The sequence below is a fragment of the Neophocaena asiaeorientalis genome, unplaced genomic scaffold (assembly GCF_003031525.2).
Source record: "Neophocaena asiaeorientalis asiaeorientalis breed wild unplaced genomic scaffold, Neophocaena_asiaeorientalis_V1.1 scaffold1542, whole genome shotgun sequence".
Taxonomy (NCBI): Eukaryota; Metazoa; Chordata; class Mammalia; order Artiodactyla; family Phocoenidae; genus Neophocaena; species Neophocaena asiaeorientalis.
This window is the reverse complement of record NW_020173702.1, coordinates 8432-24903: the sequence shown is the minus strand read 5'-3', so window position 1 is coordinate 24903 and position 16472 is coordinate 8432. Positions and strand designations below refer to the sequence as shown.

The following is a 16472-nucleotide window of genomic DNA, read 5'->3' as shown; positions in this document are numbered from 1 at the left end:
ATGTAAAAATTAGACAACTCTCCTTAGGTGAAAAGGGGCTTTGCTCAGTCATAAAGGAAAAACTCAAATATTTTTGGTAGTGGCAAAATTCTGGTACTGCAAAAAAACTTTATGATAGAAAATTGAAAATTCTACAAAACAGCAATCACATAAATAATGGAATCAATGTCAAAATCGTACACGAAAATTAATTTGGCAGAAATTATAATTTAAAAATCCAAATGCAATTAAGACATATGCTTTATGAGTTTTTCTATTTTGATATACAGTAATATTTTATTATAATAAATTCACTGATTATAAAAATTAGTCATAGTTTTCTCAGATAAAAGCTCTCACAGTGATTATTTTTCACTTTGAATTAAATGTTAAGGAATTCACAGGTTAATCTCAATGGCAGTGCAGTAAGTGACCCAACCTTAGTTGCTGATGACTATTCTTCTGCTCCTTTTGTTTGACTTTATTCAATTCTTAATTTTCTTGAGCTGTCGTATGTTGTCTTGCAAGGCACCTCAAACCCTTTTAAAAGTAGGCAGAAGAATATGTATAAAATAATTCATACGTACTTACTGTTTAGGGTCCGTGTCATATTTTATGTGAAAAAAAAAATTACAGAGCAGCCTAAAAAAACATGAAAACATTTATGTAGAACTGTGTCCACATACTTGTCCATGTGTATACTTAATTTCATATATGTACACATAGACCCCCGGATTTTTGAAAAACTGTTTATCTCTGAACATCTTGTAGGATTTCTCAAGACACTGTCTTTAACTTTTTTAATTATAAAGAATTTGAACAAGTATCACCTTGAAAATGCAAGAAAAAAGATCTTTTTACTTTTTTAAGATGAAAAAGGTAAACAGTGAAAACCTTGAATAACTGAATATATTTTTGTTGAGAAAATGGGGCACAGCTTTCCCTCAGATAACATTAAATGACAACTATGCCAGGCACTTTGATTCAGAATTCCTACTCAATTATTCTAAATTGCTAAAGCAAAAACAAATGAAAGTCAGCACATGTGAACTTCAAACACAAGGAAATAAGAAATCACTTTAAGAAACTTTCCAGGAAACAAGGAACCACAAGGCAAAGGTGAAGCAGGGAGTCTAGAAAGCTGCTCCCCAGGTCCTTTCTTTCCTCATCAGGACAGGCCCTGCCCCAATTAACATATGAAGGTTCCAAACAGTGTGGGTTTACACCCCTTCCATAGAAGGAGAGGTTCTGATCATGAAACATCCCTACTTTATACTCAACAGATAGTTACAGAGCTTATATGACACTTTCCAGGAAGACGTCCCATGGATTCCTTGTTTGTGGACAAAAGCAATCCTAGAGAACCAGGTATATCCTGTGAGAATCATTCATAAATATAGCCTCCCCACGAGAAAGAAGACTTTTATTAGCATGTTTAAAAGACGATTTAACAGGATCACCTTCTTTCTTCCCCAGGGGGTTTCCCAAATGTCCCCATAGATAATGATTTAGCACGTGTGTTGGGGTGTTACAACACACGTGCTGTTGGTTGGAGGACTTGTGTTTCTATATGATAGAAAATGCGACAAGGACACACACCAAGCTTGGGAATAGGATGAGAGTTGGGAGAGCCCTCTTACAATTAAGTTTTTAAACTCATATTATTGGTTTTAACTTTCATCCTATGATCTTACCAGTATTATCGTTTAGATTGTAAACACGAAGAAATTTATCCTCAAAAAGAGGAAGCGATGCCAAATAACACAGAACTAAGAGCTTTGAATTCAGGTCTCCTGACATCAGATCTCTTGCGACTCTTAAGCACTGCTGTGTCCTGCTCTCCTGGTTCCCTTTTCCTCTCCCCGTATTCTTAGCAAACGCACCTACTCTCCCAGCGTCTTCCTTCCTGGCTCCGGTCTCTCCCCTCACCCCCTTCCCCATCATCTACTAGGCATGCTCCTCCCAAACCTCCCTCCACTCCACCAGCCCCACCTGTGTTTCCATAGCCTCACATCATCATCCCAGGCCATGTGTTATTCACATCTAAAACTCAACACTCCCAAATTAAACTCCTTTCCCCCAAGTCGCTTCCCCCCTTGGGTTCCATGTATATTATGGTAACACCATTTTCAAAACTTTAGTTTCACGTTTGATTCTGTTTTTCTCCCACAGAACCCATCTTAAGTTAGTTGTCAAGTCCCAATGGCCCCACTGTTGTAGCATCTCACAATCCAGCATCAGGTTACTCCTTCCAAGTTCAGACTCTCATTAACTGTCCTCTGGATGATGGAAATAACACAGAGCTGCTTTCCTTCCTGTAGCCTCACTTTCTGTTGACGCATCTTTCCTACTGACTCATCTTACACATAATAGCGGATTAAATTTATTAAAACAGAGCTAAAAAACACCCACAAACTCTATAACATCATTCAAAATCCTCTAAGATCCAGCCCCAGTCTACCTGAAACTTCCCCTCTCACTTATTCACTCCAGAGAAATGAACTTGTATTCATTTCCTAGCTACATCCTATTCCTCTAGCACTGAAGATTTAATCCATACTGTTCTCTACCTCTTAAGTTGCATCCCTCCAAGTTTACTTGCCTAATCCCACTCTACCTCTTTAAAGGCCTAGACAAAACGCTACTTCCTTTAATAAGCCTCTCTTAGCATTCCTCATCATTCCCCACTTAGATACCCTGACTCTCCTAATAAGACTACAAATAAAGATCCTTAAAGACAGGCTGATCTTTGAATCTTCGAAAGTTAACCAAAACAGTGTCTTATACTTCAAGAAGGAGCTTAATAAATGCTTGCTGAATGAATGAGCAAAGAGAATTCATAGAAAACTGTGAAGTCTGTACCAAAAACACTTTTTTTTTGCAAGATGCTATTTTTACCTAAGTCAGTAAAGGTAACAGTCAAATCAATAATAAAAGTTGAGGGACTTCCCTAGTGGTGCAGTGGTTAAGAATCCGCCTGCCGATGCTAGGGACACAGGTTCAAGCTCTGGTCCGGGAAGATCCCACATGCCACGGAGCAACTAAGCCCTTGTGCCAGAACTACTGAGCCTACACTCTACAGCCCACAAACCACAACTATTGAGCCCGCATGCCACAACTACTGAAGCCCCCACGCCTAGAGCCCGCACTCTGCAACAAGAGAGGCCACCACAATGAGAGGCTGAGCACCGCAATAAAGAGTGGCCCGTGCTTGCTGCAACTAGAGAAAGCCCACGCACACTAACGAAGACCCAACACAGCCACAATTAATTAATTAAATAACTTATTTAAAAAAATACAAAATTTAAAAACTAAAAAAAAAAAAAGAATTCTGAACCAAAATAAATTGTTAAAAAAAATAATAAAAGTTGAAAGGAAAAAATTTATGTCACCACAAGTCTTTGTAAGAATCCATTGTTTAAAGAATGTTAATGGTATTTGGAAAGAAATCCATTTCTACTCACCTGCTGTTGGAATCTAACCATATTCATCAGTTGCTGAGCTCCAGGTGACAACTTTGACCCCATGGACTCCATGATGGTTTGGACCCTCTCCAGGTCTATCCTTGATCCTAGAGCAGGACAGCCTGCTGAAGAATTTGCTGAAAGTGGCCTCATGTGTACCACAACTTTACTGATGAACACACACTGCTTTTCACCAAAGGAGAGCAGCTATTATAATACAAAAGTTCAGGAAAATTAATAATGCTAATAAAAACAATCATGATTTAAGGTCACTTCTTGTTAATACTGCGGTAAGACTGAAGCATTCAAGAATCTGAAAATTAACTTCAAGTACATTTTTAAGTTTTCTCTAGTCATAGTCAGAAAAAGGCTAAAAAGTACTACATGAATTTAAAAAGTCTTACTGCAACTAAAAAATTAAGTGTAAATAATGTTTTACTTAATAATTTAAGGAATTAAGGATAAACTATACCAATCTGAAACCTTAACATACTGAAACTTGCTATAATACTATTTAATACAAAATAAGACTCTCTAGAAACCCATGCAAGTATTTGCTGAAATACTAAACATAAGTCAGTATTTTAGAACTTAAAATGAATTCTAAAGGAATTCTAAGAGAAAGTCCAGATGACTTAAGAGAGCGCAATGGTTTACGTATAGAAAAGATGAGTTCACGATGATTTTCTAACTTGTGGAAAGAGTAAATAAAGGTCAAGCTTTGACCCTAGCTCATCTGGCTTCTATCCCAGTAGCTTTTCCAATACTTTATGCTTCTTCACGTTGTCCATGCTTCTAAACCAAAAGACATTTCATGTTTGGTGCAGGACAACAAAGCAGCAAAGTGGAACAAACACAGCATTTAGAATCAGAGAGACCTGTGTTCAGTGATGGCTCTGCCCGGGTGACCACGGGCAAATGCCAAACTTGAGTCAGGAGTAACATGAGTTCACATGGTTGTTATGAGGATTATGTGTTAACATTTCCAGTATATATCATTGAGTAAGTGCTCAAACATATGCATCAGTTACTATTACTTTTAACTTACATATACTATTGGCCCAGAAGAAGCCTTCATACAAACCCAAGGATTTCCCTAAATGAAACACTCTTTTACTCCCTGGTACTTCCACAGCACAGTTTCAAATACCATTCACCTTCACAGACATAACAAACCCATATATCACACAAAGACACAGGCGAACACAGACCCATGATCTAAAAACTCAGTGTGGCACCAAAGATGTGACTGTCATCAACAAGTAAGTAAATACCTCATGAAATGTAAACACCCACATTCCAACCTCCATATTATCCCTGTTCTGCTTTTTAACCCCCAAGCCCTTCTCACTAGCGAATGTAGTACCTATTTTACACACTGAGTCAACCTATTATCTGTCTTGCCCACTATAATATTAGCAATGTGAGGGCTCCATTCCAATATATTTCATAACTGCCAATTCCTGAATGCCAAGTACAGTATCTGGCATCAATAGGCACTCCAGTATTTGTTGGATGAATGAATCACCTTATTTAAATGACTTCAGAAGCTATTAGTATATACACCTAAAACAACATCTTGGGATAATCAGTTCTGTGCTCTTCTGTAAGTAATAATCAGCATAGAATTTTAGAGATAAAAATAATCCAAGATTTATTTTCCTTAGTCCCCTAATATTACCCATGAAGTAGGTCCAAACAGGTGAAGAAACTTGCCCAAGGTTATTCTGCTAGTCAGCAAAAGAGCTCACTTAATAGTCAGGGCTTATGATTTCCAGCTCCGTACCCTTTCCCTAGATCTGATAACATCAGGAAAGTTCACCTTAACAATATTTTTCATGCTGAAGACAGCAGTCCAAATCCCTTTAACTTTGTGGTGCCCTTGTCCGAAACTTCTCTAACTATATTCTATCTTTCTCCATATTTTGGGACCAAAACTGCTTGTGCTTTTTTTTTGGCACCTAAGTTTTATATAAAGACAAAAAATCTTTTAAACGTATGTATTATTGTAAATAAACTATACCTCGATTTAAAAATATTTTTTATCACAGTTTTTCAAGGCTTAAAAGTACAATACCACTGTATTATCAATCGTACATGTAATGACATTGCTGTAAATAATAAATGTTCAAATTTTGAAAGAGGTAGACAATTATTTAGAAAAGAATTTCTTTTTACATGTTTACTAAGTATTTCTGAACTAAAACCAGGGACCAAGTTGGACTAACTACATTACCAAACCTACAGATAATAAGTATATATAGTAGAAAAATAACTGTAGTTTTCAAATTAGTTAAAATTTAGCAATGACTTACCTTTATTTTACAAGCATGTGTGGAAGACTCCAATTTTAGATATTTTTTGTACAAAATAATCTTTTCATGTTCACTAAAAATAAAAAAGATATAATTTATTAAAAAAATTCACATATTATCACTTTTAACGGTTACATTTAAAATTAAAAGTTTCCAGGACAATATTTAAATCCTTGGATTCAGTTTTCCTGGTGAGGCATAAATAGCTGGGACTTCCTACTGAAGTGCACTGACTACAAAGAAAACATCTGCCACTTACTAGCTGTATAAGAAAATGAAATTAGATATCAAATGTATACTTACGTGGCACAGAGCACACTGTAAAGCTCAATAACATACCCATTATGTCCAACATGCACGGTATATAAAACACTTCGTATTTTGATTCATATTAAGGAGAGATTAGGTCAGAATCTTTGTAAGAAATCAGAAAAAAAAATCAAGAAGTATAAAAATGGGTTAAATAACTATACGGGTATGGCACAGTGTTGGGCTCACGCACTATGTGTAAAGAGTTTCCTACAGGAAAATGTTCAAAGTTCCAGACTGATAGACAACTTAATTTTTGGAAAACAGATCGCTGTGAGTTAAAGAAAACAGACAAGAAACACTTACCAGAACTTCATCTGATCATAGTCTTCCACTAACTAGCTATGATCTTTTACCAAGTACTCTCTTCCACTAGCTTCAATTTTCACATTTATAAAAACAACTAGGCTGATCTAGACTGTCTTTAAGATCCCTAAAGGTCTAAACATTTATGTCTGCTGGTATGTTTTTATCTTCTCTCCCCTAGTATCTGGCACCAATGTCAGATACAATGTCAGAGAATCAATAAATTTCACAAAAGCTCAAGAAAATAAAACACTACTTCAGAAGAACACTTCCACATGCATACGTCACAAACCTGTTATCCAGAACATTACAAACATTCTTGCCCCTACTGGTTCCACAGTACTCCTCTCCTGAGTATACTTCCATATTTCTTGCTGAACTTAAAATGCCAATAGAAACGATTTCTTCACCTCCAGGAGGGTCACATCTCAGGTAAAGGAAGCAGGGGTTTTCATCTTGGCTGTTCACGTTCCTTTTCAAAATCACCAGATCCTGGCTGAAAAGAAAATGAAGAATATTATACAGTTCTCTGAACACTGTCATTCCCACTTAATGGGCCACAGGGGTTGACATGTTATCCTATTCATTTACATTTGCATTTGGAGTCCAAGCGCCTTGCAAAGCACTGACGAAATGCTCAATACAGAATTTTCAAGGAAATGATGCTTTAGAGGTGAGGGCTCTCCACTCTCTTTTCCCTTGACTTCTGTAATACATTCTAAGCGACCTCCTATAATTGCCTGTCCAGTTAATGAAATATATGTACTGGGCAGCTAGTGTAAATTAAAAAACAGTTCAGAAGTGGGGGTGGGGCGGAGTGCAGAATGGAATAAAGGACCAAAGTGTGCCATTTTCAAAACTAAGCTGAGGAAGATTTTCGACATCTGGATTTTTTTTTAATGCCTCTTTTGGTGGACAGGAGATTTTTGTTTCGGGACAGAAAGGCGGTTCTGATCCCGACAGGGGGCCTCAGGAGCCGACGTGACGGACGCAAGGGGGAAGGGGGTGAAACGCCGAGTCTTCAGGTCACCTGCCCCCCGTCCCCTGCGCCCGACGCCCACGCCAGAGTCGCCTCCTCTTTCCCGCGGGCCCGCCACCCGGGACCTGCCCCCTCGCCCTCGCCGCCCGCACAGACCCGTCACCGGCTCGGCTCCGGGCCCAAACCCTCTCCCCTCACGGCCCCCGCCTCCCCTCCAGGCTCCCCCAGGAGCGTGGCTGGCACCGAGCACAATCCCAGTCCCCGCCGGCCCGGCGCACCCGGTGGCAGGCGGCGCCAGCAGCTCCTCCCAGTCGGCGTCCCGGGCGCCGAGATCAGACCGGGTGAGATGGAGACTCTGGGCCAGGGCTCCGCACGCGGCATCCCAGGAAGAGGCCAGCGGCGGAGGGCGGGTCAGTGGCGGGTGTGCGGTCTCGGTCTCCATCTGGCCACCTACACGCCAGGCCAGCTCCGGAACCTCTCTTACAGCTCTTTAATTTCCGCCAGACTGAGGGACTGTAAAGGAACGGAGCGACTTCCCCCTCGTCCGGCTGCAAACCCCAGAGCCGCAGCTTCTCGCCGGGGTGGGGAGAGACCAGCTACCGTAAACGCGCATGCGCGCGACGGCCCGTTTGGGCAGATGATGCAAAATCTGCGGCGGGGTGCGGGAGAGCTGTAGTCAGGCGCATGCGCACTGACAGCCTGGTCCAGCTGCTGGGCTGTGCGCAGGCGCCATGCGGTTAGCGTGGGAACCCAGTGATGGTTTGACGTTGGCCCCGGAGATGTCGTGTGGATGCCGGTGTCTGGACCTACCCGCAGGGTCGGTCCGGTGAGGAGAGTACGTCGTGAGGTAGGTGTGATGTCGTGGCTCTCGAGACCTGAAGGACCTCGTCCCGACCCTTGCTGTCTGTGTCGCGGACGCCGAGCCTTTCCGCGGACTGCCGAGCCTTTCCGCGGACTGCGGTGGGGTGCGGGGGGCTGGGGACGCGGCGGCCGGGCAGTGGCGTCGCCTTTTCAGAAAGTCCTCAGCCCGCTCCGCACACGCGCTCTCTCCTCCGAGGGTGTCAGGTGGGTGCCGGTCGTTCGGCTTTAGCTGAGGAGGAGGTTGGGACGGTGTCGCCCTTGGTGTGGGGCCAGGGCGGGTGGCGTCTGAGGAAGGTCTGTGGCCCTGGCGCTTCGCCGTGTCAGGTGGCCCGGGCCGCCCTCGTGTCCCCCGGGCTGGGTGGAAGGTGGAGAAAGGCCTGGGCCCGAAGGGGGTTGGGGTCTGCTCTCCCGGCCCCGGGAAGAGCGAGCAGGACGGCGGCCTCGGGTCTGCGGTGGAGCAGAATGCGAGCTGGAGCTGAAAGACCCTGAAGCTTTGGATCCGGGGAAGTGGGAGCGGGTGGCTCTTCCCAGATGCCCCCTGGATAGGAAGGTAGATGGTCCCTCCCCACCACCACTATCTGTCCCCTTCCTGAAGAGGCCTGTGCAGGTGAGTTTTCCACCTTTTGAAAGAAAAAAGGGAGTTAGAATATAGAAAAGTGGAATGTCAGAGTTCCAAAGGCCTTGAGTGTAAAGGGCCTAATTTGCAAAGGTGTTTTAATACTGCCGATGCATTCTCGGTTGTCTACATCAGTATTTTTGTCTTATAGTTCCTGCTTCCTATATATTAACTTTAATTCATAGGACCAGCTTTGGACAGCCCAAAGAAAATAGGCTCTTTATCAGAAACACCCATCTCCACTTTAAGGAGCCAGGTCAGTACTATCACCTGGACTTTGACTTTCTTGAATAAGGCTGAAGGACCAAGAGTCAGGAAACTACACTCCTATTGTCTCCCCTTTTTTTTCCGCACAGCCAGTAAATCACCAAATCTTGGTTTTCTTAGGGGAAACCTGTTCTATCTTTCTTCATCTCTGCTTCTTCTGTTTTCAAGCACTAGCTTTCATTTGAACAGTTCCGGGAGCTTCTTTACTGTCATCAGCCTTCGTTCTCAACCACTTCCACTCCATCCTCTGCACTGCCCTCTTCTCCTTCCGGTGCTTGCTGCTCCCACCTGCCTCCCTGCCCTCCCATCTCCCCCACCTTTGCACAGCCATTTCCCTCTGGAACGCCTGTTCTTTTGGAACGGGGAAAATCCTGTGCATCGTTCAAAATGAAGCAGATCCCCACTCTGCTATAGAATTAAACCCATTCCTCTGTACTACTCTTATACTTTTAATTTATGTCAAAGAAAAACCCAAACTGGACAGTAAAAGCAGATTTTATTCAGAACTATATAATAGGGGAAAAGACCTCAGTGTAGGACCAGGATCAATTCTGAACACAGCATGGACAAGTGAGAATTTAAAGCCAAGGAGCAGGGTAGGGAGGTCAGTGGATAGAAAATTACTAATGAGAAACCTCAAGGGTCAAGATGATTGTGCCTGAACCTAACAGAATTCTTGCTGGTGAGAGGCCAGGGTTATTAGACATCACCCAGGGGATGATGGAAGATGAGGAACCTGATTAGCTATCAAGGGTGGTCAGATATGGAGGATGGGGGATTTGGAATTAAAATAAGTTGACTAAATTGACTTAGCAGTGTTCTTGCTAAAACTAGATTTTACAAGGAAATGCCCAGATGAGCCTAGGAGAAGGTTCAGGAGCCTGAATAAAGTTTGGCCAGGCAAGAATCTTTGTCAGGTACTATGATTCTCTTATGGTTTCCGACTTTATCAGTTTACATATTTGTGTTCCCTACCATGTAGGCTTGCTGAGGTTAGTAATTATTTTATGCCTGGTAAAGGGGCTGAGTACAGGTTTGTTGTATGGAATTGATAGATTGGTGAGAGTTGGCTGGCAGCTTTATCACAAAATAAGAGATGCAGAAAAAGGCAAAAATAGTAAATTCAAGCTTATGCTTTTTTCTTCACAGCCAGGGTGGTGGTTGTTCAGAACTGACCTCACTCTTATACGATAAATTGCTCTCATCATGAATTGCAACTGATTTTTTGGCCCTATTTTTCCCCTTGAAATAAATCATAAAATAGATGTTGGAAACTTACCACCAATATCACTAGCATGTACTATGCAATTCTTTCACTCACTTATTTTAAAGTTTATTACAGCTTAATGTGTAAGAACTCAATATGCTCTTTAGAGGCATATTTCCAATCTGTTTTCAGAATATGAACCAATGCATATTTGAAAGGTACATTTTAGAAAGAAGTGACTTGTGGTATTAATTTTCTTGGGCCCATTCATTTAGTAATATGACGGTTGAGGTATTGACCATCTTAATTTTAAGTAGAGTGAGTTCTTACTGTATTTGCCCTGCCTTTTACCCAGGAGTATACTTCCCAGCAAGGTGGTTATAGGAACTTAACTTTCCTCCCAGCTGGTACCACTTGAGTTGTACCTCTTCTCCGCCCTTCCTGTTATTTCTGGTCCCTGCAGGCCCTATGGTTGCCTGGAGTTCCTTCTTCTCACCCTGCCTCAATGCTGGACCTGCAATTAAGTTAGAAGCGGGAAAGAAAGAGTAACCTTCCTACCCCTTTTTCCCCAACTTCATTTATAGCTGCTCGCCACCGCCACATCATTTATAACCTCTGTCCTGGTTAGTCCAACATTGCTGGACTGTATACAGTTTTCAGTACAGCCTGGCTTCAGCCTTTCTGAAGACATGTAGAAATTATGGGGAAGCTCTTGATGTGTAGCTAAATCTGCCTACATCCATGATTATCACCTGTGTGGCACCTTCTTATCCTAAAGCTGTTTTTGTAGTAAAGGGTTAACTTGTGAAGCGTGGGATGGTCAAAACTTGCCTACATTCCAAAGAAAGACCTGGTTCCTGACCAACTCCTGTCTTATTCTCTAAGCTGCTGGAATATCTGCTTAATAAAATTGTCTTTTTAACTATGGGCCTCAGCCCCACCAGCTAGGTTGTGCTAACAGCGTGATGTGTGGTGAGGGCTATACTCTTTTTTTTTAAATATAAATTTATTTACTTATTTTTGGCTGCTTTGGGTCTTTGTTGCTGGGCACGGGCTTTCTCTAGTTGCAGCAAGTGGGGGCTACTCTTCGTTGTGGCATGTGGGCTTCTCATTGTGGTGGCTTCTCTTGTTGGGAAGCATGGGGTCTTGGGCACATGGGCTTCAGTAGTTGTGGCACGTGGGCTCAGTAGTTGTGGCACACGGGCTTAGTTGCTCCGCAGCATGTGGCAACTTCCCGGACCTAGGCTTGAACCTGTGTCCCCTGCCTGGGCAGGTGGATTCTTAGCCACTGCACCATCAGAGAAGCCCCCAGGGCTATACTCTTTTAGTTTGGCCTCTGAAGAGGGTAAAGACTGAGAAACTAATGTCAGCACATTGATGCTCCATGCCTACCTGATTGACCCCCAATAAAAACCTTGAACACCAAGACTCAGGTGAGCTTCCTTGGTTGGCAATACTCTGCTCGTGCTGTCACACATCATTGCTGGATGTTTGCACCTGGTTTCTCTTGGACTCTGCTCCATGTGCCTTTGCTTTGCTAATTTTAGTCTGTATCCTTTCCTGTTTAAGAATCTGTTATAAGGCACAAACAACAAGACATGAAGAATTGTGCATTCTTCCATTAGTAACAGCAGTTAATTATAAGTGGGGAAAGTAGTAGAGTTTTATTTGGAGATAGTGTGTGCAGCTTTAAAAAAGAACCCTGCACTACTGTTACATGCTTTTCTTGCTTCACTGTCTGTGCCCACTGTCACTACCCTAGAGTCTTAGTAAAGAGAAGGATTAAAATTGGGGAAAAGATTTCTTTAAAGATACAAATATAGGTATTGGGGGTAAGGTAGGTAGTAATCACATAACCATGTTTTACTGCTAACTGTACATGCCTTATAACAGATTCTTAAACACTCTGGGTTTCAGAACCTCTTTATATCCTTAAACTGTTGAAAACTGCAAAGAGCTTTTGTTTAAGTTGGTTTTATCTTCTACATTAAAAAATATTAACAACCTTATTCTGCTTGGATCTACAGCAATGTACACTAATGTGAACGAATCCAGAAAAAAGAGTGGCTTGAAAAGTAACCAGCATGAATAACATGGTATCATCTACGGAAAAATCCGCTCCAGCTTCAGAATACCTGGCTTAAAAAGAACTTTCATAATGAACCCATTTCATGGGATTGTTTTATCCTGCATTCTTGGGGTCTTAGACTGCTTACCTAGAGTTTTAAGATCTATGTGAACTAACTCTTCTTTTGGTAAGTTAATAATGAAACAAAATAGTATCCAAGCTAAATCAACTATTGGATGTGTTTTATTATTTTTTTATTTTATTTTATTTTTTTTTTGTGGTACACGGGCCTCTCACTGTTGTTGGCCTCTCCCGTCGCGGAGCACAGGCTCCAGACACGCAGGCTCAGCGGCCATGGCTCACGGGCCCAGCCGCTCTGCAGCATGTGGGATCCTCCCGGACCGGGGCACAAACCCGTGTCCCGTGCACCGGCAGGCGGACTCTCAACCACTGCACCACCAGGGAAGCCCTGGATGTGTTTTATTATTTTTTGTTATGTTTTTGTGACACTTGTACATTGTGAAGAAGTAACTGAGCAAAAATTCTACATAGTATGTTCACAACTCATTTTGAATATTGTGTATTTTTTATAAAAATTACCTGTCTTTATGTATAATTGTAGAATTTTGAGGTATGTTTATTAAAGTCCTTCCAGGGATATGTTGTACTATTAGATTGCAGGTTAAGGGGAAGCTATAGAATCCTTTTTACCAGTTTTACCTTTGAGAGTTGTGCTTTTATATACAACGTAATGTGAACAGCCAATGTAAATTTTTAAAATTTGTAGTTACGTTTATCTCTGTGCTGTGCACATTTTTTCTCACTTTCTCTCCTCAAATAAATTATGAGCTTTGTTTTTAACACCAGACGATGTCTTTATTTATGTGTGAATCCCCAGCATTTAAGGCAGTATTTGGTACACAAATATCAAGTGAACGATGAATGGTTAACTTTTGCAGTGTTAAAATACGAGGCTCATTTATTAGGCTTTCGAGGGGGCTGATTGTTTTAAACATCTTTATAATAATTTTAAACATATGACACCATGATGGAAGTAAGGAAACAGTGAAAATCTCTGTTGGAAATCTCTAGGAATTGCTTTCTTCTGTGACAATTGTTTTGGAAGCTTAAGAAACCAAGGAATTGACATCTGTTTCATCTGTGAGCCAGAGGTTGGTAGCATTCAGATTCTTCTTAGCAGAACTGCTTCTTGTGCCTTTGATCTTTTCTCAGACACTTTGGTGGTTCGTAGCGTTAGTGAGATTGATGATTATTCTGGGTCTAAGTACCCACTTTCAGCATATTAGGTCATTTACTTTGCTTTCATCCTAACAATACCAGGAGCAAAGTGGTCTTTGGGAAATCAGAAAAACGCTAGATACTGTAAAATTAGTTCAAGATTTGGTAACATTTGAGTATCTGGCCCACACTTTAGGCCATCTTTGTTAGGCTTTTTTAAAGAAGCTAAGAAGGAAGATAAGACTGGTGACATGATTCAACTGGAAATGACATTGATGGTGATTATAGAAAAGGAGCAAATAAGCTTATAATTTTACTTTGGCATAAACTTCAGAGGAGGAGTTGTTGAAATGGGTATGAGTAATACCTCATTGGAGAGTAAAGTAAGGAAGTTCATTTTCACGGACCTATAAGCGGGTGGCAGCCAAGGAGACCAGCATTTACTAAGTGTCTCCTAGGCCACAAAGTAAACACGTATTAGTTAATCTTCTCAGCAACTACAAGTGAGATTTTGGAGAGTTTGTGAACGATGCCATGCTATCAGAGTCATTTTGAGGTTCAGGTAAAGCAGTTCAAGGTCTTTTTAATAGTAAAAATCTGTTTGTGACTAGAAAGGGGTTCCAGAAGGCTTAGCTCTAAGGATCAGTAAAGAAAAGAGAAGATGGACAAAAGTGGTGAGGGATGAGGTCTTATGGCTCTTGCTATGTTTAAATAAACCTGGGCTTTGGCAGTTAGACTGTTAGCAATTTCTGTTAGTGATTAAAGAACTTGAGTGCTGAGTTGGTAGGAAACAGTGTTAAAAGTAACCAGAGGAGAAAATCTGCTTCTGAAGATACTGGGGATGTCAGAAGGTGGAATCTCAGATTTTCTAAGTCCCCTTAAGAGGACTTCATTCATTATACAGATCGGAAACTTAAACCCAGAGTCGTCACACATTTGCTTTTTCTGCTCAATTTCCCTCAGACGAATACACTTCCCCTTAAGGTCAACTAACATGTTTGGAACAGGCAGCTGGCTCACAGCGAAGTGAAAGCTCTCATGAGAAGAACAGAGTGAACACCCCCAACATGGGAAGATTTAGCTAAAGCTAAAACTGGAACTGGGTGCTGGGTACCTCCTATAGCCCATGTGGTCGTCTAGGTGAGGCAAGAGTCCCATGCAGTGCCTGTGGCTGTGAGTGGCAGAACTGATAGAAGAGAACCAGCAAAGTAAGGTCAGTCAAGCAGTCTCACCCCAGGTTCAAAGCAGAGTGACTGCTCCAGCAGGAAGGATTACTGACCAGCCTCCATTCTCTTCGGAGGATCAGAAGAAACAGGATGATGACAGCTAACACTACCCATGTGACATAACCAATCTAACAGTGATTTAAATCAAGTTTAACAATAAATCCTAAACAGGAGTGACCTGTGTGCCTTCACGTTATGTGTTTATATGTGAGGGAAAATGGGTCACAGATGTCTCTTGAGGATGGGCCACTTGACTATATAAATTCTGGAGGAAAGGCAGCAACTCTGAGTTAGATATATGTGAGTTATCACTTGCTTTCTTTGATAAGGAGATACTACATTCTTAAGATCATTCTCAAGAAGAGAATGGTTTTACGGCACACCTTTACACTCTCAGAGGTGTGTAGTATTTCCTCCACTGAAGTACAGCCAAGAGTAGCTCCCTTCCCTAGAGCAAAGTGGTCAGTCCTGGGGCTGAGGGAAGAAGGGAGTATGTGAAGCAGGACATAGTTCACATACCCAAGTGGTCTGGGCCCCATTATTTGACCCAAAAATTCACCCACCCAGACTCTCAAATATTCTGTCTCTGGTACTAAATGCAATGTTACCGTGCTGGCACCCTGCTAATTTAGGAGACCACATATTCAGTAAGTATCTCATCACATGATTGTCCTTTTCTGGGTCTCAGGTGGGAGTGAAGTCTGTGAAGAAAGCTTTACAAATTCAGGGTTGTACTCTAATTATGGCTCTATGCCAACATCACATGCTTATTTTTGAACCTGTCCTTGAAAAGCATGTCTTTTTAGATAGTGGACACCTAAACTTGAAGTCATAATAGTTCATTTTGATGTTCTGGAATATAAAACAATTTTTATAAAAATTTTAAAAAATCATTTTGTTCCAAAACAGGTTGTTAAAAAAGATAACTGATCCAAAGTAACTGGTGAATTCTACCAAACATTCAAAGAGGAAATTATAGCGGTTCTTTTCAATCTCTGAGAAGATAGAAACCGAGGGAATACTTCCTAACTCATTCTATGAGACCAGCATTACCCTAATACCAAAACCAGACATTACAAGATATTACAAGAAAAAAACACCAACGACCAATATCTCTCATAAATACATATGCAAAAATCCTCAACCAAATATTAGCAAATTAAATCCAGCGATGTATAGAAAGGATTAGACACCATAACCAAGTGGGGTTTATTCTAGGCATGCAAAGCTGGCTGAACATTTGAAAATTGATTAATGTAATATATCAACAGGTTAAAGAAGAAAAGTCACAATCATATCAATAGATGCAGAAAAAGCATTTGACAAAATCCAACATTTTCATCATGATAAAAAAAAAAAACCTCTCAGCAACTAGGAATAGAGGGGAACTACAGCTTGCTAAAGAACATCTACAGGGACTTCCCTGGTGGAGCAGTGGTTAAGAATCCACCTGCCAATGCAGGGGACGTGGGTTCGAGCCCTGGTCCAGGAAGATCCCACATTCCACAGAGCAACTAAGCCGGTGGGCCACAACTACTGAGCCCACGTGCCACAACTACTGAAGCCTGCGTGCCTAGAGCCTGTGCTCTGCAACAAGAGAAGCCACCACAGTGAGAAGCCCGTGCACCGCAACGAG

At 41.6% G+C, this 16472-nt stretch overlaps 1 protein-coding gene and 1 long non-coding RNA gene across 2 annotated transcripts; one reads left to right on the top strand and one right to left on the bottom strand.

Annotated features, from left to right (window-relative positions):
* Window positions 1–441: 441 nt before the first annotated feature.
* Window positions 442–7933, bottom strand: LOC112403214 (uncharacterized protein C10orf88-like). Its single transcript, XM_024750580.1, has 5 exons — window positions 7631–7933; window positions 6666–6869; window positions 5759–5831; window positions 3444–3650; window positions 442–519 (listed from the first exon to the last, which is right to left on the bottom strand). Exons 1-5 carry the CDS (start codon window positions 7792–7794, stop codon window positions 472–474), a joined length of 696 nt encoding a protein of 231 aa, XP_024606348.1. The 5' UTR covers window positions 7795–7933; the 3' UTR covers window positions 442–471.
* Window positions 7934–8048: 115 nt separating this feature from the next.
* Window positions 8049–12716, top strand: LOC112403215 (uncharacterized). Its single transcript, XR_003003868.1, has 3 exons — window positions 8049–8199; window positions 9015–9085; window positions 12331–12716. It is a non-coding gene; the product is annotated as an uncharacterized LOC112403215 (long non-coding RNA).
* The last annotated feature ends 3756 nt before the right edge of the window (window positions 12717–16472 follow it).

What these genes read in the sequence shown, in the direction of transcription:
- LOC112403214 (XM_024750580.1), bottom strand. Translation starts at nt 7,794, where the DNA reads ATGGAGACCGAGACCGCACACCCGCCACTGACCCGCCCTCCGCCGCTG. An exon ending in CTGGCGCCGCCTGCCACCGG is followed by an intron (nt 6,870 to 7,630) that starts GTGCGCCGGGCC and finishes TTTTCTTTTCAG; the next exon opens with CCAGGATCTGGTGATTTTGA. An exon ending in TGGTTAGATTCCAACAGCAG is followed by an intron (nt 520 to 3,443) that starts GTGAGTAGAAAT and finishes TACTTTTAAAAG; the next exon opens with GGTTTGAGGTGCCTTGCAAG.